Genomic DNA, 27724 nt, shown 5'->3' with positions numbered 1-27724 from the left:
CGGTGCTTCTTCTCCTCGCCCCCGCGGTCCCCCCAGCCGCTCCCCCGCCTTGGGGGGGGCCCCCCCCCTCCGAACCGCCTCCCGCCCTGCACTGTATCCAAACGATCAATCGGGCTGCATCGGATCCCACAGTGCAGGTAAGTGGCACCCCCCGACCTCCCACATTATTCTGTGATAAATAGACCCCATAATATTACACAAATACTGTATAATACCCCATATATACATCATCTGTTATATATTAACCCCCAATATAATACAGCACTGTAATATAACCCGTCCATATATACAGACTGTAATAATAGCACCCCATATATACACACTGTTATATAAGCCCCCATATATAACACATCTGTATAGTATTAACCCCCACATAGTTTTTGTATAGATAACCCCTCATATGATACAGTCCACTGTATAATAACCCCCATAATAGCACACTGTACTAATGAAGCCCCTCATATGATCGCATCTGTATAATAAAACCCCCATATACACACGGTATAATAACCCCTCATGATTTAGTAACAACTGGGTATAATAACCCCCTATATAACACTGTATAATACGCCTCACTATATACACACTGTATGAGATAACCCCGATCTATACACACATGTATTAACCCCCATATTACACACTGGTATAATAATCCCCCCATATAACACACACTTTATAATAACGCCCATATATCCACACTGTAATAATAGACCCGCATATATACACACTGTATAAATAACCCCCCATATATACACACTGTATAATAACCATCATATATACACATACTGTATAATAACCCTCGAAAACCATAATATACACATCTGTATAATAACCCCCATATATACACACCTGTCATAATAACTCCCCATATACACACAACTGTAATAATAACCCCATAATACACCACTGTATAATAATCCCGCATATATAGCACACTGTTAATAACCCCCATTAGGTACACACAGTACTAATAACCCCCCTATAGTACCACTGTATATGATAAACCCCATATATACTAACTAGTATAATAACCCCCATATGTACAACACTGTATAATTTCCCACATATATACACACTCGTATAATATACCCCTCCAGTTACGTAGCACACTGTATAGATAACCCCGCCCCATATATATCACACTGTACCAATTACCCTGTTCACCCATATAAGACACTGTAATAATACGGTCGCCGCATATGATGATCGACACTGTATAATAACCCTGCATATACACCTTGTTAATAACCGCCCATATATTAAGCATGTATAAGTAACCCCCTATCAGGTCCGGACTGAGATTAAAATAGGCTGGCATTTCAGGTACCACAGAAGCCCAACGAACTCCACATAGAGGCCCAAACAGCTCCCCACAAGCCCCACTTAAATACTGACTTTCTCCTGGCACTTGTATGGGCAGCCCTTCTGGGCATTTTGCTCAGAAACGCCACAGATTGCCCAGTCCGGGCCTGCCTCATATATGCACACTGTATAAGTATACCCTTCAAAGTAATATCCACGACTGGTATAATAACCCCCACATATACACACTGTGTATATACCGTCCGCATAATTATACACCACTGTATATATAAACCAGTGATCTCAATAATATAGCAGCATGCTGTGATAATAACCCCATGATACAGCACTGTATATAGACCCTCGATATATACACTGTATAATGTACCCTGCATCATATACCATCTGTTAATTAACCCGCCCACTATACACACTGTTGTAAGTATCCCCCATATATACACACTGTAATATAACCTCATAATATACAGCACCCTGTATAATGAACTCGCGCATAGTACACACGACTGTTACTAATTACCGCCCATATATACACACTGTATAAGTGATAACCGCCATATATAACACATGTTATAATAACCCCCATATAACACACTGTATTAATATACCCACCCATATATACACACTGTATGATAACCCCTATACACACACTGTAATAATAACTCCTCATATATACACACTGTATAATAACCCCCATATACACACACTGTATAATAACCCCATAGTATCACACTGTATATCCACCCATATATACACACTGTATAGATAACCCTCATATATACCACACTGTATAATAACCCCCCCTAATATGATACAACTGTATAATATACCCCCATATACACACAGCTAGGTATAATAAGACCCCACCATATATAACACACTGTATAAGTAACCCCATAATATAGCACCCACTGTAATAATAACCCCGCATAATATACAGCTATCTGTTATAACTAACCCACGCATATACTACACACTGTATAATAACCCCATATATCACACTGTATAAATAATCCCTCATCATATACACACTGTATAATAACCCTCCATATATACACACTGTTATAATAACCCCCATTAATATACACATGTATATAACCCCCATAGTACACACTGTATAATAACCCCCATATATTAGCCACTGTATAATGAACTCGCTCCATATATACACACTGTATAATACACCCGCATAGATTACACACTGTATAATTACCCCGCATATATCCACACTGTATGACATAACCCCCATATACACAGCTGTATAAATAACCCCCATATATAACACACTGTATAATAACCCCCAATATATACACACTGTATACATAACCCTCATATTACACACTGTATAATATAACACCATATAAGTACATCACTGTATAATACCCCCATATACCACACAGTATAATAACCCCCGCTCGTCCATATATACAACACTGTAATAATAACCCCCAATTATACACACTGTATAATAACGCCCATATATTACACAACTGGTATGAATAACCACCATATATACATCACTGTATCAATAAAACCCCCATCATATACACACTGTATAGATAACGCCTCATATATACACACTGTATAATAGACCCCATATTTATACCACATCTGTATAATAACCCCACATGGTATACTAACTATCATCATACCCCATAATGTACACACTGTATAATTTCTCCCACATATATACACACTGTATAATAAGCCCCCCATAATGATATACACACTGGTATATAACCCCCCATAATGATAACATCACTGTACAATTACTCCCTATATAGCATCCTGTATAGATAACCCCTCATATATACACACTGTATAATAACGCCTCATAATACACACTGTATAATAAACCCCCAATATATACACACTGTATAGATAATGTCATCATATATACACTGTAATAATAACTCCTCAATATAAACACACTGTAATAATACCTCCATCCATATAGCACACTGTATAATAACACCTTCATATTACACACTGTGAATATATTACACCCCCATATTTATATCGACACTGTAAATAATAGATGCTGCATATATATACACTGTATATATAACCCTGCATAATGAAACACAACTGGTATAGATAACCTCATTATACACACTGTATAATAACCTAACATATACACACTGTATAATAACCCCCATTATAAATCAGGACACACTGTATAATAATGCTTCATATATCAACACTGTGATCAATAACCCTCATATATACGACTGTATAAATAACCCCCATATTATAAATCGCATGTATAATAACCATTATAATATTACGACACTGTATATATAACCCTTATATATACACACTGTATATAACTCCCATATATACAAACCACTGTATAATGTACGCTTCATAATATGACAGCACTGGTATACTAGACCTCAATATATACACAGCTGTTGAAGATAATAACCCTCTATTTTATATCAGCACTGTATAAAAAAACCCCATAATAACTACATCACTTGTATAATATAACTCCCAGTATATACAACTTGTAATATTAGTACGCGTCCCATATATGACAGACATTGTATATACCTCCTCATTATACACGACTGAAGGTAAGTACCGGCTCCAGTATGATGGTGATGTCACATCTGTGTGGTATATAACCCTCATGAATTATAACATGGCACTGTATAATAACCCCATATGATTTAATACGTGGTAGTAGGATAACTCTTCCATATAGTACACCAGGCTCTGGTTGTAATTATAATGCGGCTCATGGATATACACACTGTTAGTGAGTGTATAATCCCGCTCATATAAACTTCGACAGCGTTCGCTGTATAATAACCCCCATATATACAGACACTTATAATAACCCCCCATATTTACACACTGTATAATAACCCTCAAATATACACATGAATAATACGCCCGCCATATATACAGCACAGTATAATAACCCCCATATACTACATCACTGTATAATAACGCCCCATAGTACAGCACTGAATAATACCTCCCATATATACACACTCGTATAAAGCGGTGCCACCTATTATACTACACTGGTATAATAACTCACTCATTGATATACACACTGTAATAATACCCTCCATATCAGTACACACTGTATAATACCCCCCATATAATGAGACACTGGTATAATAGACCCTCTATATAGCATTGTATAATACCCATATATTACAGCACTGTATAAATAACCCCCATATACACACGTGAATAATAAGACGCCCCCGCATAGTATAGCACACTGTATAATACCCCCCAATATAGTATCAACCACTGTAGGAATAACCATAATATATACTGATCACTGTAGTAGATACCCCAATTAATGAAGTGTGACATACTGGTATAGATAACTCCATATATATCACCATGTATATGATAACCGCTCATATAACAATGAACCGCTAAATAACCTCATATATCACGCATGTGTATAGATAAGCCCTGTCGTATGTATATTACACACTGTATATTATACGCCCTCATATATACAACTTGTATAATAACGCGCCCCTATATATACAGCACGTGTATATAAGCCCCTCATACTATAGACACTGGTATAGGGGTTGATACTCATATACACACTGAATTAAATACCCCCATATATACAACACTGTATAGATAACCCCATGATATACATAACTGTGTAAATAACTCCGCATATTAGGTTAAGCACACGTGTATAGTGATAGATCCTCATATATACCCACTTACACTGTATATAACCTTCAATATAGTACATGCACTTGAAGTAATAATATCCCGATATGTTATGCGCGACAGGCGCTTGTTATAATAACCCCGCATATATGACACACTGTATAATGACGCCCATGAATATACACACTGGTATAATACCCCCTCATGATATAGAAACATGGTAATAGTAACGCCTCATTATATACACACTGTATAATAACCGCCCCCCGTAATATAACACTGTAAATTAATAACCCCTTGCATTATAGTAACAGCTGTATTAAATAACCTTCCCATTCATATTAGACACCGTGTATGAATAGCGCCCATATAAGAGTACTGTATGAATACACTCCCATATATACGCACTGTTAAGTAATAACCTCGATGTTTATATAGCACGTAGACTAATGGCTGCTGTAGTATATAGACCGCCCCATGATATACAAGTGGTATATGTGATAACCCTGATATATACACCTGTTAAGATAACCGCTCATGATATACACCTGTATAAATATCACCCTCATATACTTGATCGAATGACTGTTAGTATATAATCCATCATGTATATAACACTAGTATATAACCGTCATATATACACACTGAAATTCAAGTAGACCCCCATATAGCTTCAGTCACTGTATAATAACCCCCATATATGACACACTTATATATACCTACCCATATATACACACTGTATAATGACCCGCCCATATATACAGACACTTTGTAATAATAACCCCCCCAGTTAGATACCGACACTGTATATTATAACCCGTCTATATATACACAGTGTAATAAATGACCCCTGGCTACGTTGTAGCATCTACTGTTATATTATAACCTGTCTCAATATATCAGCACTGTATTAATAACCCCCATATATATAGATGTCAGTATGAAGTAAACGTCCCGATATATAACACTGTATAATAGACCCTGTCTCCATATATACTACATGTATAATAACCCTGCAATTGATATGTGACCCACTTGTTATAATATACCTTCATATATACACACTGTAAGTAGATAGACCCCTCATATGAGATTACACAGCTGTAGTAATAACCCCATAATGCATAACTGTATACATAGACGCCCCATATAAGTACATAAGCAGCTGTAGTAGTTACGTCTATCCCATTAGTAGAATATGCAGTTGATAATAACGTCCCATATATAGTGTATGACTTGTGTATAGTTTTGTATAGACCCCCATGAGTATAGCCATCTGTATAATAACCCCCATATAGTACATCAGCTGTATAATAACCCCATGATACAACCAGCTGTCATATGATAGCGCCTCCGATTATAACTAACACTGTATAGGATAACCCCATAAAAGTATGATCATGTCGACTGGTAGTGTAATGTATCCCTCAATTATGTATAACACTGGTATAGTATAACCCCTCCGTATATACACACTGTATAATAACCCCCATATATACAACTGTTAATAACTCCCCCTATAGGTATACACACTGTATAATAACCTTATACACACACACTGTATAATAACCCCCCATATATACACACTGTATAATAACCCCCAATATATACACACTGTATAATATCCTCATATATACACACTGTAATAATAACCCCCCGTATATACACACTGTAAATAACCCCCATATTACACACTGTATAATAACCCCCCATATATACACACTGGTTATAATAACCCCATATACACACTGTATAATAACCCCCATATATACACACTGTATAATACCCCCATATGATACACACTGTTATAATAACCCCCATATATAGATACTGTATAATAAATATATACACACTGTAATAATAACCCCATATATACACACTGTATAATAACCCCCTATATCACACTGTATAATAACACCCCATATACACACACTGTATATATAACCCCCCATATATACACACTGTATAATAACCCCCATATATAACACTGTATAATAATCATATATACACACTGTATAATAACCCCCCGTATATACACACTGTATAATAACCCCCATATATACACACTGTATAATAACCCCATATATACACACTGTATATAAACCCCCGTATATACACACTGTATAATAACCCCCATATATACACACTGTATAATAACCCCCATATATAGATACAGTATAATAACTCCCATATATACACACTGTATAATAACCCCCATATATACACTGTATAATAACTATATACACACTGTATAATAACCCCCATATACACCACACTGTATAATAACCCCCCATATATACACACTGTATAATAACCCCCATATATACACACTGTATAATAACCCCCATATACACACACTGTATAATAACCCCCCCGTATATACACACTGTATAATAAACCCCCATATATACACACTGTATAATAACCCCCCATATATACACACTGTATAATAACCCCCATATACACACACTGTATAATAACCCCCCATATATACACACTGTATAATAACCCCCATATATAGTACCAATCTGTTCTCCTTTGTGCCGCACAATAAGGGGCTCTGCACATTGTGTATATTGTGTTTAATATTCAGGGAGTTCTATTTGTTTCCATAGGCAGTGAAGGGGCACCTCTTGACTGGAAAGGGTTAAAGGATGCTGACCAAGGAACCATGGAAAACAGCTCAGTGCACGGCAGCAGCACCCACCGGCCTTCCAATGAGGTACCCCAGTGATTGTACCCCACTTTCCCCTCTTATGTTTATTTCTGCAGAGAGGGGAAGTTGAGACAAAAAAGAAGGAGTGAAAGAAATTAGAATTGGTGTAAAACGGCTGTTTCCAACACTCACCATCCACCGTGTGATTTGTAGAATTGGAAACAGACCAGGAGTGATCAATGTGCCATCACCTGTCATTGGTGCAGTATCAGGACATGTTTCGGGAGCCAGTCCCTTTGTCAAGTGAAAACAAAAAAGCAAATGAACACACTTTACATAGAATCAGAACCACATCCCTTTGGTGCAGGAGCTGGTGATAATCACCATTAGTCCATCCCATAATCACATGTGTAATATCACCGCTGACATTAAATCCATTGCGTTGAAATGAAAAAGTCCCATAAATGAACAGTCCATTAGGGCTCTTACTCATGAGCGTTTTTACCTGCGCTCCCCTGCGTTCCGTTTTTCGGCGTTCAGCCGCAGGGGAGCGCAGGAATAGACGCATTACATTATTTCCAATGGGGCTGTACTCACACAGGCGCATGTAGGCGCCGAACGCAGGTTGAGACGCAACATGCTGCATTTTTCCTGCGTTCGGCGCCTACACGCGCCTGTGTGAGTACAGCCCCATTGGAAATAATCTTATGCGTCTATTCCTGCGCTCCCCTGCGGCTGAACGCCGAAAAACGGAACGCAGGGGAGCGCAGGTAAAAACGCTCATGAGTAAGAGCCCTAAGTTCATATATATAAAACACAATGATATAATTTAGACACTGCGCATATTAAAGTAAAAGCATAAGGACAATGCCTGCCCTAAATACCACTCAATCTCACAGGTCGCTATTTTATATACACTTACGGGTTATATTTACTTATGGTCCAATATCGAGGGTTAATTAACCCTCGATATTCGACTGTCGAAGTTAAATCCTTCAACTTCGAATATCGAAGTCGAAGGATTTACCGCAATTTGTTCGATCAAACCATTTGTATGAAAAAGCGTTCGATCAAACGATTAAGTCCTTCGAATCGCTCGATTCGAAGTATTTTAATCCATTGATCAAACGATTTTTCTTCGACCAAAAAAAGCGACCTTCCCCATTGGCTAACATTGACTTCGGTAGGTTTTAGGTGGAGAACTAGGGGGTCAAAGTTTTTTTTAAAGAGACAGTACTTCGACTATCGAATGGTCGATTCGAAGTCGTAGTCGAAGTAGCTCATTCGATGGTCGAAGTAGCCAAAAAAACATTCAAAGTTTTTTTTTATTCTATTCCTTCACTCGAGCTTAGTAAATGGGCCCCTTACTGTGTCAATAGGAAACGTTCTACTACACTTACTTTTTGTATCTCTATTCACTTTCTATGTCTGGGACCTGCAGAAAACAAAGATACATTAGAACTTTATTACAAGAAACATTTGTAACTAAGTTGGTTCATTCTATCTAATTGTCTTATCCATTTGTAGTAACAGATTAACTCTTTCTCCAGCTCTAGAGTTTGCTTCAACCCTATCAAGGACTCTCCATCTTAACTGCCAAATATGATGCTTGGCTTCAAAAAGTTTCTCAAATAGGAATTTGTTAGGTTTTTTAGGGGTTAAAATTCCTTATATAGCCTTTATGTTCTCCTATACGGACCCTTACTGGCCTAGTAGTTTGCCCCACATATGTGCACCCCCAGGGACATTTAATTAGAATTGAATATACACATTTATTATATAATAATAATTTAATTTATTATACTACATGGGAACTTTCACTGGCGGCACATCTTCTTACTGATATAATAAATCATATGAAGGGAAGGGTCACTCGTTCACCTTTTATAATGGAATTACACAGCCCACAGATTAGGCAGGAAAAGTTCCCATTGTGGGTTTGCTTAGAAATTTTGGGGTGTTGTTATAAAGCTTTTTAAAGTGTGTTAATTTGTTTTTTTTGTTTTTTTTCACTTCAAAGAGGGACTAGCTCCCCAAAACATGGCGTGATATTATACCAATAAATAGTGATTGCAGACGAAGCACTGCTGACTCCTGCTCTGTTTCCAATTCTACAAATCCATTAGGGGGATTAGAGTCAGAACTTGTATCAGTTTCTTATCATTTACAGTAGGGGGTACATTATCCCTTATAATACATGAGTGATACTCAGAGTTCCCTGTATAACTCAGCCTGCAGCCTTGTGCCTTTATATGGTCACAGAACAACCCCCCAGTGACTTCTAATATCCTTATCATTTACAGTAGGGGGTACATTATCCCTTATAATACATGAGTGATACTCAGAGTTCTCTGTATAACTCAGCCTGCAGCCTTGTGTCTTTATATGGTCACAGAACAACCCCTCAGTGACTTCTAATATCCTTATCATTTACAGTAGGGGGTACATTATCCCTTATAATACATGAGTGATACTCAGAGTTCCCTGTATAACTCAGCCTGCAGCCTTGTGCCTTTATATGGTCACAGAACAACCCCTCAGTGACTTCTAATATCCTTATCAATTACAGTAGGGGGTACATTATCCCTTATAATACATGAGTGATACTCAGAGTTCCCTGTATAACTCAGCCTGCAGCCTTGTGCCTTTATATGGTCACAGAACAACCCCTCAGTGACTTCTAATATCCTTATCATTTACAGTAGGGGGTACATTATCCCTTATAATACATGAGTGATACTCAGAGTTCCCTGTATAACTCAGCCTGCAGCCTTGTGCCTTTATATGGTCACAGAACAACCCCTCAGTGACTTCTAATATCCTTATCATTTACAGTAGGGGGTACATTATCCCTTATAATACATGAGTGATACTCAGAGTTCCCTGTATAACTCAGCCTGCAGCCTTGTGCCTTTATATGGTCACAGAACAACCCCTCAGTGACTTCTAATATCCTTATCATTTACAGTAGGGGGTACATTATCCCTTATAATACATGAGTGATACTCAGAGTTCCCTGTATAACTCAGCCTGCAGCCTTGTGCCTTTATATGGTCACAGAACAACCCCTCAGTGACTTCTAATATCCTCATAATACCCAAGAGCTATGAATACCCTAGAAATCCTTATAATCAGAGCTTAGTGATGTCATTTTTGTCACACGACTCACTGAAATGTGTATATTATAAAGTACCCCTTCTGTAAAATATAAGGATATTAGAAGTCACCTGTGAGTTCTATGACCTGTATAAAAACACTCGGCCTTGGGACTTGATTTTTTATATGGTCATGAAACTCCTCGGTAACTTATAATATCCTTATATTGTACAAGAGGGGGCACTTTATTCACTATATTATTTAACGTGGGGACACAATGCTATACAGTAAGAGATACATAATATCGGATGTTTAATACAGTAAAGGGCAGATTCCGCCATGTAAATCATTAGATAAAATGACTGTGCAGCTCATTGTTATGGGAAGTTTATTCATGTCACTAAGTGGTAATTTTTCTATTAGTGATGTCACAAGCTAAGGATTGTATCTCATGATGTCACAATTGAATACTGATAACAATATTATTAGCATCTATTAATGGAACACAAACAGAAATTATAAAGTATTCCCATCAGTCCCTGCCCCAGTGGAGCTTGCAATCTAATTCACAGTCACACATGTTGTGGCCAATTTTGTCAGGATTCAGGAATTGATACCAAACACACGATGGCTAGTGTACCCCCTGTCTGACGAAGGGGTACGCCCCTGAAACATTGCATCATTGACGTAAATAAACGTGCAGGGGTTCACCCCGCTACACTAGCCATTGTGTGTTTGGTATCAATTACTGAATACAAAGTGGGAGAGTCGCCGACCTCTCTCACCAACACCGAGCAGACACAACAGGAGAGGAGGGGGAAGGGAACACTGTGGTTCGTTTGCTACAGTTTCGTCAGCAGCCAATGAACCTGTTTATATATTTTTGGGATGTGGGAGGAGCTTGAAGTGCGCAGAGCCCGGCTCTTATATTAATGGAAAGCACCTGCAGAAGGGACGCAGCTCAGTATTTATAGGAAGGTGCAATCTTAGATTCTGGGAGTGCCGAGCTGTTCCCTCAGGGCAAACTGCGGGGGAGGGTATAAAGGGCAAACATTTGGTGCATTAAGCTGTTTTTGCACTTTGCAGCATGTCCTGTTTTTTGTAAATTAGGCCTTGTTACAAACTCATTGCGTTGGGTTTCTCTGCCATCTAGTGGCCAAGTGGAGCATGACAGTAACAAGGACAGAGAGAAAGAATAGAAATGAGATTTTCTGCAGGTAAATAAAGGAAACGCTGAGCAGATTATACAGAGATAGCATCCCATGATGCTTAGCGGCACGTATACAATATCCAGGCAGTCTGACTATACCAATATTCTGCTTCCCCGCTGGGAGAGGGACACCCCAGTAGGAGCTGCAGTTTATGGAACTTGAGCCCAATATTTCAGCACAAATGGGGTTCAGCCTGGGGGAGAATTGTTGTTAAAATTAATTAACTCCCTTTTAGTAGTAGAAGTGTCTCTTGAGATTAAGTTTTGTTGTTATTAGTTTCTCTTTGGTGCAATTAGATAATGAAGAGACTGGGCACAATGTAATTCCATCCTGCCCCCCAAAATATCAGCAGCCCTGCGGGGCCCGGGGCCCTATAGTGAGCTCAGTGCTGCACAGTTATACTTGATATTTCTCCATCACAAATTCAACAGGAATAGATGTAACAGTAGTTTTTTAGAGGTTCTGTGACCATATAAAGGCACAAGGCTGCAGGCTGAATTATACAGGGAACTCTGAGTATCACTCATGTATTATAAGGGATAATGTACCCCCTACTGTAAATGATAAGGATATTAGAAGTCACTGAGGGGTTGTTCTGTGACCATATAAAGGCACAAGGCTGCAGGCTGAGTTATACAGGGAACTCTGAGTATCACTCATGTATTATAAGGGATAATGTACCCCCTACTGTAAATGATAAGGATATTAGAAGTCACTGAGGGGTTGTTCTGTGACCATATAAAGGCACAAGGCTGCAGGCTGAGTTATACAGGGAACTCTGAGTATCACTCATGTATTATAAGGGATAATGTACCCCCTACTGTAAATGATAAGGATATTAGAAGTCACTGAGGGGTTGTTCTGTGACCATATAAAGGCACAAGGCTGCAGGCTGAGTTATACAGGGAACTCTGAGTATCACTCATGTATTATAAGGGATAATGTACCCCCTACTGTAAATGATAAGGATATTAGAAGTCACTGAGGGGTTGTTCTGTGACCATATAAAGGCACAAGGCTGCAGGCTGAGTTATACTGGGAACTCTGAGTATCACTCATGTATTATATGTATAATGTACCCCCTACTGTAAATGATAAGGATATTAGAAGTCACTGAGGGGTTGTTCTGTGACCATATAAAGGCACAAGGCTGCAGGCTGAGTTATACTGGGAACTCTGAGTATCACTCATGTATTATAAGGGATAATGTACCCCCTACTGTAAATGATAAGGATATTAGAAGTCACTGAGGGGTTGTTCTGTGACCATATAAAGGAGTTATACAGGGAACTCTGAGTATCACTCATGTATTATAAGGGATAATGTACCCCCTACTGTAAATGATAAGGATATTAGAAGTCACTGAGGGGTTGTTCTGTGACCATATAAAGGCACAAGGCTGCAGGCTGAGTTATACAGGGAACTCTGAGTATCACTCATGTATTATAAGGGATAATGTACCCCCTACTGTAAATGATAAGGATATTAGAAGTCACTGAGGGGTTGTTCTGTGACCATATAAAGGCACAAGGCTGCAGGGTGTATTTAGGGGAGTCGGTGGTGCCAGGGTGGGCAGGAGGGGTGAGAGGGGGTTCTAGGGGGTGTTTGGAACATTATGTGGATGAGAATTTCCTTCTGTTGTTGGAGATGTTGGTGTAATTGTTCCCCAGGGTCCCCCCTCATTTCTTGTGTCTGGGAGTTGCTTCTCCCCATATTTCTGCCCCCCTGTGACTCTGTGTCTGTCTCTTTTGTGACTGTTCTCCCCTCTCTCTCAGACCCGCACTGAATTCTCCTGGGAAGGATTTAATGTGAGTTCAAATGATCTTGTGCTTCTGCCCCATTTTACTTTGCAGCTCCCCCCCCTATCAGGCCCCCAGTATCATCTGTTTTTCTTGTCACCCCCCCAGCCGGGTGCTATTGAGGTCTCAAATCATTCACCAACTAAACACTGGATTTAATACGCTCCCCCCATATTCACATTTTCACCCCCAGTTAAACAGGAAAATAATAAAGTCTTATCTGAACACTCACTTCTCTCCTCGCTCTGTCTCCCCCGTCTCCACTGCCTCTACAGTCTCTCTCCTGTCACCTCTCTCCTGTCACTTCTCTCCAGTCTCTCTCCCTGTCTCTCTCTCTCTGTCTCTCCAGTCAGTCTCTCTCTCTCCTGTCACTTCTCTCTAGTCTCTCTCTGTCTCTGTCTGTCTCTGTCTCTCTCTCTCTCTCTCTCTCTCTCTGTCTCTCCAGTCAGTCTCTCTCTCTCCTATCACTTCTCTCCAGTCTCTCTCTCAGTAGACTGCGCCCCCCTGGCATGTTGTGTGCATGTGTCACTTGCCCCTATGCCCCCCCTGTACCCACATAACAGATGTTGTCCCCCCTGTGTGTTGTCCTGTTGGAGGGTCACGCTGGTCTCTCTCTCTCTCTCTCTCTCTCTGTCCCTCTCTCTGCTCTGAGCGAATGTCTCCTCTCTCTTTTGGTCTGACTGTCAGTTCTCCATGGAAGATACCACCTCGATCCTTCCTCGACTGAAGAGACACTCTAATGCCTATGGAATTGGTGCTCTCGCCAAATCCTCTGTCAAAGGTACTGTACCCCTCCCTAAGTGAACCTGAAGCCACGCCCCCAACGGGCACACCCTTACACCTCTTCTACCAGTCACGTTCCATTTCATAACTTGGCTCCTCCCTCTCTCTCCAAGGTGTCTCTCGGACCATGAAGGATCATGTGACCAAGCCAACTGCCATTGGGTCAGGCCGTGTTGCTCACATGATTGAGTGGCAGAGTTGGGGCCAACCCCCGGCCCCCACAACTGAGACCACCCGAATGGACAGCGATGCCTATTCTGACCTGAGTGACGGAGAGAAGGAGGCTCGTTTCCTTGCAGGTGAGTCACAATATATCAGTGCAAAGCCAAAAACAGGGCATGCTGGGAATTGTAGTTCCAATACATGAACATGACTAATAACATAGTATTTGCCTGGCACTGCCTCATCCTATCTGCCCCTCCAAATCCCTCACTGCCCCATTAATCTGCTGTGCTCACCCGTTGCCTGTGTGTCTTTGAGTGTGAGTGGGAATACATTGTGTGTATGTCCTGAGTGTGAGTGTCAGTATATAGTGTTTGTATGTCCTGAGTGTGAGTGTAAGTGTGAATACATTGTGTGTATGTCCTGAGTGTGAGTGGGGACTGTTCTGTGCTCACCCATGGAGTGTGACTTTGTGGTTAGTGGAGGGGGTGCAGGATCGCAGGCAGAAGGTCAGGGTTTCGGGTGACACTGGCAAATGCGACTCATAACTTTCAGCAGAAAGAAGACCCGGCAGTGGATAAAGAACAGTAAAGCTGAGTCCGGGGAATGGAATGTGCCTGTGAATAAAGTCCAGGACAGTGTGGCTGGTACTTCCCCCGGGTGCTGCTCAAACACTGAGGGCAGGTAGGGGCCTGGGGGTGGGGGCAGGTAGATTTTAGGGAAGAAGAAGATCAATCCCTTATCTGTAAATCAGACACATTTATCAGTCCAACACTGCAATTCAGCACAGTCACTTTCTGACTCCACCCTCCCATTATCTGAGCCCCCAAGTGGGTGATACTGCTCTGAGGTCTGGTATGGGGGGGTGCATGTTACCTTTACTCCTTCTGACTTTATTTCTATTTATTTCTATTTATATTTCCACTTGAGGGTCAGTGCCTGGGAATAAAACAATGTGTCCCACACCCTCCCCCCTTGGGAACAGGAGGCTGTGACTTTGGGAGGAGTTTGGGAACAAGACGTTGAAGGGAAGAGGAAGAGATTGGGAACAAGACGTTGAAGGGAAGAGGAAGAGATTGGGAACAAGAGGTTGAAGGGAAGAGGAGAAGATTGGGAACAACATGTTGAAGGGAAGAGGAGAAGATTGGGAACAAGAGGTTGAAGGGAAGAGAAGGAGATTGGGAACAAGAGGTTGAAGGGAAGAGGAGAAGATTGGGAACAAGAGGTTGAAGGGAAGAGGAGGAGATTGGGAACAAGAGGTTGAAGGGAAGAGGAGAAGATTGGGAACAAGAGGTTGAAGGGAAGAGGAGGAGATTGGGAACAAGAGGTTGAAGGGAAGAGGAGGAGATTGGGAACAAGAGGTTGAAGGGAAGAGGAAGAGATTGGGAACAACATGTTGAAGGGAAGAGGAGGAGATTGGGAACAAGAGGTTGAAGGGAAGAGAAGGAGATTGGGAACAAGAGGTTGAAGGGAAGAGGAGAAGATTGGGAACAAGAGGTTGAAGGGAAGAGAAGGAGTTTGGGAACAACATGTTGAAGGGAAGAGGAGAAGATTGGGAACAAGAGGTTGAAGGGAAGAGGAAGAGATTGGGAACAAGAGGTTGAAGGGAAGAGGAAGAGATTGGGAACAAGACGTTGAAAGGAAGAGGAAGAGATTGGGAACAAGACGTTGAAGGGAAGAGGAAGAGATTGGGAACAAGAGGTTGAAGGGAAGAGGAGAAGATTGGGAACAACATGTTGAAGGGAAGAGGAGAAGATTGGGAACAAGAGGTTGAAGGGAAGAGAAGGAGATTGGGAACAAGAGGTTGAAGGGAAGAGGAGAAGATTGGGAACAAGAGGTTGAAGGGAAGAGGAGGAGATTGGGAACAAGAGGTTGAAGGGAAGAGGAGAAGATTGGGAACAAGAGGTTGAAGGGAAGAGGAGGAGATTGGGAACAAGAGGTTGAAGGGAAGAGGAGGAGATTGGGAACAAGAGGTTGAAGGGAAGAGGAAGAGATTGGGAACAACATGTTGAAGGGAAGAGGAGGAGATTGGGAACAAGAGGTTGAAGGGAAGAGAAGGAGATTGGGAACAAGAGGTTGAAGGGAAGAGGAGAAGATTGGGAACAAGAGGTTGAAGGGAAGAGAAGGAGTTTGGGAACAACATGTTGAAGGGAAGAGGAGACGATTGGGAACAAGAGGTTGAAGGGAAGAGGAGAAGATTGGGAACAACATGTTGAAGGGAAGAGGAGAAGATTGGGAACAAGAGGTTGAAGGGAAGAGAAGGCGATTGGGAACAAGAGGTTGAAGGGAAGAGGAGGAGATTGGGAACAGGAGGCTGTGACTTTTGGAGGTAATTGGGAAGTATCCAATCTTCTCTTGATCCCCCCAGTCTCCTCTTCCCAGTCTTTAGCTGATCCTTGTGACCTGTTATTCTGTTTGTCCTTCTATTTCCTCCGACTTCCTCTCTATTCCTCCTGTGCTCAGTCGTCTCTAATTCTTGCAGTCCTCTGTATTCCCCTTTGTGCCCCACTTTTCCCAGTTTCTTCTGCATCTCTTTCTCCCCATCTGTCCAGGGTGTAGGATTTTATATACAATTTATAGATACTATGTATCATGGATCAGCTTGTTCTGTAGGTTTCACCACCCATTTATTGTTCCTGGTTGTAATGAAGGGCATTTCCATTTGCTAATTATGTGCTCGGGGCAATTAGGCTCCTCTTCTGGGGGAGAGGGGGGGCAGGTTATAAAAAAAGGAAAGTACTGAAAATGAACAAATTCCCCAATCTCTGGGGCGACATTCCCTTCCTGACACAATATCCAAATGTAATTTGGTGCTCCCTCTATTTGTGCAGTTTTATTCCCCCAGAACCCCTCAAATCTGTCTTGTCATTGGCAGGAGTAATGCAGCAGTTTGCCATCTCAGAGGCAACTCTCATGGCCTGGTCCTCTATGGATGGGGAGGAAGAGAGCGTCAACTCCAACCAAGAGAGACAGAGCGAGACCTACCAGGAGCTGCTGGAAAACCAGGGTAAGAGGCAACAAATGAGAGAAATGGGGTCCCAGTGAATGAGGCAATGTGACCTCAGAGTGGCGTCTCCCAGGGAAAGGCACCCCTAAAATTTATTCCTCATTAAGTGTCTGACATCACTTGAGGGCGGAGCAGAAAAAAGAGCTAAGAGCTCCTCCCCTAACTGCCAATCTCCCTGCAGTATGTGACCAATGAATGGAACCTGACAGAGTGATCTATGGCCATTAGGAGCCAATGTCAGGATTCCACTGCTTCCTGGTACCAAGGGTTAATGTTAAAGGTGAACTAAATCTCAGCGAAGAATCTGAGCGGAAATTCTGCACATTATGTAGGGGTCCTGCCCAGGGCCCCCACAGTCCTTTCGCATTACAATCACAATATACAGTATATAGACTATAACAGGCACAATATACACTATATAGACTATAAAAGACACAATATACAGTATATAGACAATATGACAGTCACAATATACTGTATATAGACTATATAACAGTCACAATATACAGTATATAGACTATAACAGTCACAATATACAGTATATAGACTATAACAGACACAATATACAGTATATAGACTATAACAGTCACAATATACAGTATATAGACTATAACAGACACAATATACAGTATATAGACTATATAACAGACACAATATACAGTATATAGACTATATAACAGTCACAATATACAGTATATAGACTATATAACAGTCACAATATACAGTATATAGACTATATAACAGTCACAATATACAGTATAGAGACTATATAACAGGCACAATACAAGGCTGATTAGTGATGAATTCACATCACATGGCAATATAGAAATCAGTGCAGTCTGTAGCATCAGTTTCCATCAGGTGAAGAGTCTGGGGGGCTGGAGAGAGGGGGGTCACTTGTCCATCATACATTCCCTCTTCCTTATACGTCACCCCCGCACTCTGTCCCCCCCCCTTCCATGTTTACCCTCCGTCTGTCGTTGTCACCCCTTGGGAGGAAAACTCTGAACTGACATGTGTGGGGCAGACTGACTCTCGGAGCACCCTGGGGGGCAGTGTCTCCAATACGGGTGGTGGGGGGAGTGCAAGGAAGGAAAGGCAGGTTCTAGTTATAGGGGATTCAATTATTAGAAAGGGGAATCTGTCGTAAGGCCCCTACATGCCCAACAGTCTGCTGCTTGTCTGGTGCTGGGGTTCTGCATGTGGTGGAACGAGGGGACAGATTATTGGGAGGGGCTGGGGAAGACCTGGGAGTTGGGGTACACATAGGTACCAATGACAAAGTTAGAGGAGGAGGTGAAGTCCTCAAGAATGATTTTAAAAAACTAGGTGCAAAGCTGAGGGCGAGGACTTCCAAGGTCATTTTCTCAGAGATATTCCCTGAGCCAGGAGCAACACTAAGGAGACAGCGGGAGTGTAGGGAGATTAATGTGGGGCTGAGAGATTGGTGTAGGGAGGAGGGTTTTGGGTTTTTGGAGAACTGGGCTGATTTCTCAGTCGGCTACAGGCTCTTTGCTAGGGATGGGGGCACCTCAATGATGATGGGGCAGCTGTTTTGGGAGAGAAGATGGCTAGAGGGTTGGAGGAGATTTTAAACTAGGTGTGGGGGGAGGGATCAGTAAAAGATTCAGTGGAAGACAGGTTAGATGAGATAGTGGGCAAAGAAAGGGAAAATGGGGGAGGAGATTTGGCTGGGGGTTAAGGATAGGGAGGAGCACATGTCACATGTTCAATATGGGACCAGTATTAAATGTATGTTTGTAAATGCAACAAGTCTGACTGGTAAAATGGGAGAACTGGAGTTGCTGGTACTGGAGGGAAAATATGATGTGATTGGCTGAAACATGGCTGAATGAGTCACATGACTGGGCAGTAAATATCAGTGGCTATACTTTGTTTCGGAGGGACAGAGGCAAAAGAAAAGGAGGAGGGGTATGTCTGTTTGTTAGGCAGGATTTAAATCTAATATAAAGGAGGAGGTTATGTTAGAAAATGAGGGGGCAGAAGTCGTATGGGTGGAGTTCTTCACCAATTGTAAAGAGTCCAGCAAATTAATTGTAGGAGTCGCTATAGACCCCCTAATGTAAGTGACGAGGATAAGCTCCTGATGCAAATAGAAAAGGCTGCTAGTTTAGGTAAAGTAATGATAATGGGGGATTTTAATTACCCAGATATTGACTGGAGCAACGGTACTGCCAGATCAGTTAATGGGAACAAGTTTATAAACTGTTACATGACAATTTTATGGCACAGGTTGTTGAGGAGCCAACCAGAAAAAATGCTATTGTGGATCTAGTGATCTCTAATGAGCCAGAACTTATAGCAAATGTGCAAGTCATTGAACCCCTGGGTAATAGTGACCATAATGTTATATCATTTAATGTCTGGTGCAAAAAACAAATATATACTGGGGCAACAAAAACCAGGAATTTTGGAAAAGCTAATTTTAGTGCCTTGAGGGCTGCCCTACAGAGTATTGATTGGGGCATTAGGTTTTCAGCTAAAAACACAGAACAGAAATGGTTGTCATTTAAACTGATATTAAATCATTACTGTTCTCAATTTATTCCCTTAAGGACTAAACGTAGAAGCTCTAAGAATCATCCTGTGTGGCTTAATACAGAGGTAAAGAAGTTAATGGGAAAGAAGAGAAAGGCATTTAATAACTACAAATCTGTAGGGACAGAAGCTGCATTTAATGAATATAAACACTGTAATAAATGTTGTAAATCAGCAATCCGGAAGGCTAAGAAAAGAAATGAAGAGTACATTGCGATGGAGGTGAAAACTAACCCTAAAAAGTTTTTTAAATATATTAATAGTAAAAAGATGCAGGTTGAGAGTGTTGCTCCATTAAATAATGGTACCAGTATGGTTGTAACAGATACAGATAAGGCAAATGTGTTAAATCAGTTCTTTTCTTCAGTGTATACAATAGAGGAGTGTGAGTTCCCAGGCTCACTTTATAACTGCACTAATGGCTCAGCTCAATCTAGTCAGTGGCTGACTCAGGATATGATTCATAAAGCTTTAATACAAATTAATGTAAACAAGGCTCCAGGGCTATTCTTCCACTGTATAGAGCACTGGTAAGGCCCCATCTAGAATATGCCCTACAGTTTTGGTCTCCATCACTCAAACAGGACATTATTGTATTAGAGAGGGGACAGAGAAGGGCAACTAAGCTGGTAAAGGGAAAATCTTAGCTATGAGGAAAGACTGGCCAAATTGGGGATGTTCACTCTGGAGAAGAGGCGCTTAAGGGGAGATATGATGATTATGTATAAATATATAAGGGGATCATATAATAATCTCTCTAATGATTTATTTACCAGTAGGTCTTTCCAGCTGACACAAGGTCACCCATTCCGATTAGAAGAAAAGAGGTTCCAGCTAAATATTGGGAAGGGGTTTGTTACAGTGAGAGCTGTGAAGTTGTGGAATTGTCTCCCTGAATCAGTTGTACAGGCTGATACATTAGATAGGTACAAGGAAGGGTCGGATGCTTTATTCACCAGTAGCTCCTCCCAGCAGACAGGAGGGAGCCAATGAGATTAGAGGAGGGAAAGGGGTGTTACAGGGAGAGCTGGGAAGTGAATCAGGGGTACAGGCTGATACATTAGATAGGTATAAGGAAGGGTCGGATGCTTTATTCACCAGTAGCTCCTCCCAGCAGACAGGAGGGAGCCAATGAGATTAGAGGAGGGAAAGGGGTGTTACAGGGAGAGCTGGGAAGTGAATCAGTGGTACAGGCTGATACATTAGATAGGTACAAGGAAGGGTCGGATGCTTTATTCACCAGTAGCTCCTCCCAGCAGACAGGAGGGAGCCAATGAGATTAGAGGAGGGAAAGGGGTGTTACAGGGAGAGCTGGGAAGTGAATCAGGGGTACAGGCTGATACATTAGATAGGTATAAGAAGGGGTTGGATGGTGTTTAGCAAGTGAGGGAATACAGGGATATGGGAGAGAGCTCATAGTACAAGTTGATCCAGGGACTGGTCCCATTTTGGAGTCAGGAAGGAATTTTTCCCCCCTCTGAGGCAAATTGGAGAGACTTCAGATGGGTTTTTTTGCCTTCCTCTGGATCAACTGGCAGTTAGGCAGATAAAAAAAACCCAAAAAACTAAAAGGTTGAACTTGATGGAAAACTTACTTACTATGTCTTTAATCATTGGTCTCCCCTTGTTTTCTCTGTTTGTCAGATAACATTGCCCAGACGCACTCTGATTGTTGGCCGCACTCCTATGTGTCCCAGGGGCTGTACTGTCTGGGCTCGTCGGAGGCGTGGGCGAGCAGTGAGCAGTCTCTAATGGGGTCCCCTGCGCCCCCTGGAGGACCAGACTGTATCCCGGGCCCCGAGTTTGAGGAGAGACAGCTGGAGAACATCTGTGAGATTAGCCCTCAGCTGCTGCACTCTAAAATCTCCCCCATGGAAGAGGATGACGTGTTGTGTCACGACCTGCAGTCTCTGTCGCCCCAGCGGGAGGATTGCGAGACCCCCCCACACAGCCGCAAGGTGTCCGACGTGGCCACTTCAGGAGTGCAGTCGGGGGAGGAGGAAGAGGAGCGAGAGATGGAGAACTGAGAGTGTGCGAGACTGCTCTGTGTGAGACGCTCTGGGTGTCATTTATCATGGGGGCGGCATGTACGTTTTCCTGCGGTCGCTATGCAGCAAGGTGGGTAGTGACAGGAAGTCTGTGTTTTTCTAGCGTCTTTTATTTTGGGGGGTCCTGCGTCTGACCCCCCATTGTGATATCAACACTTTGTGTGAGTCACCTTCATGCACGTCACATGCATTCCTGCCCCCGCACGATTCCCACAGCAGGGGGGTTAGTGCCATTCATGGGGTGCACGTATTAACCCTGCAAGTGCTGGGGGGCTGTGACAAGCCTTCAGACATCACTGGGCACAATTCTATGCATCTGAAACGGGGAGCGGCACCAAATGTTCCATCGTCCCTTCTTGTTGTTTTGTGCGGTGTCAGAATTGTGTTGTTTATTTGTGCGACGGTTCTGCAGTGTGGCCCAGTCTCCCCAGCAGAGCGGCAATTGGTCCCCAGGCTGCACTCGGGGGGCACTGTCGGCCACACAAACCAATTGGCTTTCTCAGGAACTGCTCTTTCTTTTCTCAGTGGGCATTACATTTGCTGGCCGGCCAATCGGGGAGCTTTTTATTGACGTGTCATACGCAGGACCTGTTCAAAGTCATTGGTTTTCCTTAACGGCGCAGTTTTATGCTCTCCTTATGCACTTCAGTTAAGAGCCCAGGTATGGAAGTGGGTGGGGAGGAAGAGGCCAGTGTTGCCCCCCGGGTGGCAATTTGTCTGTGAACGAGTAGTTTTAGCGTCAGTAGAATAGTCCGTAGTTAGGTGACATCTGAATGGCAGTTCCCTCAGTTAAAGGGGAACTATTTGCAAAAAAAAAATGTGCGTAACCACAGTGAATGTATCCAATAAGGGCTGCGGGTCAGGGAGGTGACTCTGTGTTGATAAATGACCCCCAGAACGTGAGAGTGTTGGACAGAACCATCATCTCCCAATTGAAGAAGCAGCGGCCGGACTCCGTGGCCCCTGGCAACTCGTCTTCCCTGGTACCTTGGAATGTTCCCGTGGTCCAACCTGGAAAGATCAGGGGGCCCAATTTCTCCAGCAAACTGGATCCAACCTTTGTATTGGCAGCGGGATGGATCCAACCTTTGTGCTCTCTGGAAGAAGGTGGAGCACTTGGTGGGAGGTGACTGCTGCGCTGGGGGAGGTCTCGCATGCCTTACAGTGACCTCCCCAAAAAGACCCGAATCATTGCCAAAACCCTAAAACTGTGTAACTACATTCCTGCCAAAGACCTGCAGAGCCCAGCTTCTTTAACCCCATCCCTGCCAAAGAGCTGAAAGCATTGCTCCTAATTGCCAACGAAAGCCCCCGGGGGATGCTCTGTTCCCCCACTGCCTGCTGACGCTCAGGATCACTCTACTAACAGGTGACCCAGCAAAGTAACCATGTAATTCATTGGCCGAATCCTGCAAAGCTTCTCTGTACTTGTGTCTCCCCCATCTGCAGAGCGTTTCTTCCCAGACACCTGCAGAGCATTGCTCTTCCCTGCACTTAACCCCGCCCTAAACCCCTGCAGTCTGCTCCATCCCTGCACATTTCCTAATGGCGCTCAGTCTAACAGTCTGATTGGCTTGTTCAGAGCAGCAGTGAGTTCCAATGCAAGTGGTTTATGGGTGGCACTGTGATACTGTGGGGCATTGCGTGGGGCATTGTGGGGGGCATTGCATGGGGCATTGTGGGGGGCATTGTGCTGCCAGTTTATACAAGGAAAGCTTTTGCCGCGAGTCTCTAGAAATCCAGGCAAGAGTTTTCTATAAAAGGGAATAAGTGAAAATTGGAGAGATAATGTTATTTGTGCATATTTTGTATCATGAGTCGGAATTCTAAACCTGATGCAGACGCAGATCAGTCCAAGTTACACTAAATCCCAGTGGCCAGTGAACTCTAAGAAAAGAAGGGCTCTGATTGGCTACTGAGCATGGATCCAACTCAGCCAATCACAGGGACACAGGGAGATTGGAATTTTATAAGAAACACAGAGAGCCTCAAATGGTCAATCTTTCAGATTCTGCCCAAAATTACTTCCACCCACCCAACTGTTGTTAGACACACTGGGGCTCATTTATCAACACTGGGCAAATGTGACCATGGGCTGTTACCTATAGCAACCAATCAGTGATTAGCTCTATAAAGCCGACTGCAAGTAGTACAATGAATGCAGCAATCTGATTGGTTGCTATGGGTAACAGCCCATGGGCAAATTTGCCCAGTGTTGATAAATGAGACCCACTGACTGACTGACCAACTCACTGGAGCATCAGCAGATTTTTTCAAGATGTTCAATAAATGAAGCAGTTGATGTGGATGACACATGTATATGGGTTGGGATGGAGCGCCAGAGTATATGTACCAAATAGTTGCATGTCAGGTCTATGGTATCGGTATGGCAGCTTTACAGTCTGAGTGACAGTCACATGTGTCTAAGCAGGTTCTTATGTAGGGTTCTAATTTAGGACCTGTTATAGCAACCCATACTGGCCCATACAAACCCATACTGATGCATACTGATCCATACAGACCTATACTGACCCATACTGATCCATACAGACCTATACTGACCCATACTGATCCATACTGACCTATACTGACCAATACTGATCCATACAGACCTATACTGACCCATACTGATCCATACAGACCTATACTGACCCATACTGATCCATACTGACCTATACTGACCAATACTGATCCATACTGACCCATACTGATCCATACGGACCTATAATGACCAATACAGACATAGCAACCCATACTGGCCCATACAGACCCATACTGACACATACTGATCCATACCGACCTATAATGACCAATACAGACCTATACTGACACATACTGATCCATACAGACCTATACTGACCCATACTGATCCATACTGACCTATACTGACCAATACTGATCCATACTGACCCATACTGATCCATACGGACCTATAATGACCAATACAGACATAGCAACCCATACTGGCCCATACAGACCTATACTGACACATACTGATCCATACAGACCTATACTGATTCATACTGACACATACTGACCTATACTGATCCATACTACATAATGAGACCCAATTAACCAAACGAGTCATAGATATAATGATTGTTTTGTAATTATTGGGATATTTGTGTGATGTGCCCCCCAGGGATTCGCAGTTCATTTAAAGTAGAAATTAGAGGGAGGGGTCTAATTAATGGGATGATAATATGGGGGCCTGGCCTTATTTACAGAATACAAATTTGGGGTTTGCTATTCAGGTCTCAGATTTTTTTGGGAGGGGAGGGGAGTCATGGCTCCAACATAGGAGAGTTCTGAGAAAAAACAGGTATTTCTGCTCTCCTGGCTGGAAATGGTTACAGAACTATTTCTAAAGAGTTTGGGTCCCCCAGCCCCACTGTCAGGCAGATCCTGTACAAATGGGGGAGATTAAACCCCACTGTTACCCTCCCCAGGATCGTCGGACCAGCAAATATCAGACCAACAGCACAGCGGGTATACGGGGGTCTCAGACCTGAGCTGAAGATGTTTTATAGGGAGGAATGGGTTAAAAGTCCAACTCCGAGCCGACGTGTCTGGACTACATAAGGGTACGAGGCCGAAGGCTGAGCAGGTCATGGAACTATAAGGTGACTCATAATATCCTGATATTTTCGAACAGGGGGTACATTATTTATATTAATACACACGTTTTAGGGACTTGTGACAGAAATGACATCACTAATCACTGACTATGACCTATGACATCATCATCACGTCACCTCTACTTATCCTTACATATAACATTATGCATGGGATAAGTCCTTTATATACTTCTGTATATTGAACAATATTATATCATGAAGGGGCCACATTCAGGAGGGTCCAAGTTCTGTGCTACTGGATTGGATCAGTACTGACTGGGCTCACAATTGGACTCAAACTAGCAGAACCAATAAGTTCAGATGAAGCAAGTTCTCTCCAGTCCCATATCAGCTTTTATGGCGTGGACTGGAGGCCTTAGAGCCCAAGGTACCAAAGAGCTGACGTGAAACTCAAGCAGTGAGTATGGGCTTTACCCCCATTGTTGTCCCAATCAGTGGCACCTTCTCAGGCTGCTGTACCACCACCCCTTGGCCACTGTCCCTCATGGTACCACAGGCCACTCATCTTCTTCATCCCCTTACCTGGGCCCATTGCCTGTAGTGAAAGCTTCTAGCCATGGTATACAGACTATTGTGTGTCACTCATATACACTATTTATAGGGATTCAGGGTCACAGGCACCAGCTCTCCGACTCTCTGGACCCCACCAGCTACTTCAGGATTCACAGTGTCTCATTGTATGTGAATGTATCTCTGTGGAGAAGCAACGGGTTCCTTCTGCCCAAAGCACAAACCTGAAAGATCTTACCCAGCACATTCTATACATGGCAATAAAGCCCAAGTCACTCAAAGTACCTTCAGCTTCCACCAGTGAGACCCATACAGACCCACATATGTACTAATGGGAATACCACTGAGCATCATGGGAGATTCTCCTGTGTGTTCTGGTTTCAGCCAGGGACAAGTGAAGTGTTCAGTTGGGTTGTGCATTAATGGCCGGTGCCGGGCACATCTGTGGGTGATGGGGATGGTCGGTGCCTCTGTATCAGGATTTAAACGCTTTCTGTCTCATGGGATACTGACCAATAGGGATGCACTAAATCCGGCATTTCGGTATCGGGACAGGTACCGAATCCTCCACAAAAGAAACCTAATTTGCATATTCCAATTTGAGAAAAAAGTAAAAGTTGCTTCAGTTGTGAAGAAAATTGTCACATTCAGTTGTCCAGAGCTTAAAGTCCTATGGCCAAACACTAGATCCCCAACTGAATCCTGGAATTGGTGCATCCCTGGCCCAAAGTCTTTTCTTTGGTTACCGTGACCCTCCTTTTCATTACTGGCCAGTGGCCCCCAGAAATGTCACTGTGAGTTCATGGTCGATGGATTCCCATGTCTCTTAGTGGGCAACTCTGTGCCAAGGGCTACTGTTGGGTGAAGGAGAGACAGATGTAATATATGTTATAAGTAGAGCTGCTGAGCTCCGCGCGGGAGTCTTGCTCTGCACAAGCTTCTCTCAGCCCAGTGTCCCACCTGAACATACAAAGCTCTGCAGGGCTCTGCGGGGGAGGCTCTGTTATTCTGTACCCCCAGTCACTGGGATTTATGGGGTTTTTTTTTACATTTCTGATGTTTTGATTTTTGCCTTGTATCTCATGGGACTCCTATTTTTATATGTTTATATGTGTATATATATATAATATGTATGTATGTATGTACAGAGACACATACACATATATATACAGTATATATACACATACCCCCACGCACGCAGGAGTAGATATATTCCAGGGGGAGGTCAGTCAGCATGGGGAGGGTGCACGGAATAAACAGAAGTGACAGACA

General features: G+C 42.6%; 1 protein-coding gene across 3 annotated transcripts; it reads left to right on the top strand.

Annotated features, from left to right (window-relative positions):
* The first annotated feature begins 107 nt into the window (after window positions 1-107).
* LOC108695983 (protein FAM131B) lies at window positions 108-27724 on the top strand. Of its 3 annotated transcripts, XM_041570082.1 has the most exons (7): window positions 108-137; window positions 7599-7705; window positions 13722-13754; window positions 14433-14526; window positions 14642-14827; window positions 17566-17697; window positions 21901-27724. In XM_041570082.1, exons 2-7 carry the CDS (start codon window positions 7655-7657, stop codon window positions 22281-22283), a joined length of 879 nt encoding a protein of 292 aa, XP_041426016.1. In that variant the 5' UTR covers window positions 108-137; window positions 7599-7654; the 3' UTR covers window positions 22284-27724. The 3 variants fall into 3 exon arrangements, with proteins under 3 accessions (XP_041426016.1, XP_041426017.1, XP_041426018.1); XM_041570083.1 differs by lacking the exon at window positions 13722-13754; XM_041570084.1 differs by lacking the exons at window positions 108-137; window positions 13722-13754; window positions 14433-14526 and having other exon boundaries at window positions 7602-7705.

Source organism: Xenopus laevis, chromosome 7L (genome assembly GCF_017654675.1).
Source record: "Xenopus laevis strain J_2021 chromosome 7L, Xenopus_laevis_v10.1, whole genome shotgun sequence".
NCBI classification, from domain to species: domain Eukaryota; kingdom Metazoa; phylum Chordata; class Amphibia; order Anura; family Pipidae; genus Xenopus; species Xenopus laevis.
The sequence above is the reverse complement of the archived record's forward strand: the minus strand, read 5'-3'. Positions and strand labels throughout refer to the sequence as shown.

Bases quoted from the DNA above. Each gene is read 5' to 3' on its own strand.
- LOC108695983 (XM_041570082.1), top strand. From the start codon at position 7,655: ATGGAAAACAGCTCAGTGCACGGCAGCAGCACCCACCGGCCTTCCAAT. The intron at 13,755-14,432 runs GTGAGTTCAAAT...TCTGACTGTCAG, and splicing joins TCTCCTGGGAAGGATTTAAT to TTCTCCATGGAAGATACCAC. The intron at 17,698-21,900 runs GTAAGAGGCAAC...TCTGTTTGTCAG, and splicing joins GGAGCTGCTGGAAAACCAGG to ATAACATTGCCCAGACGCAC.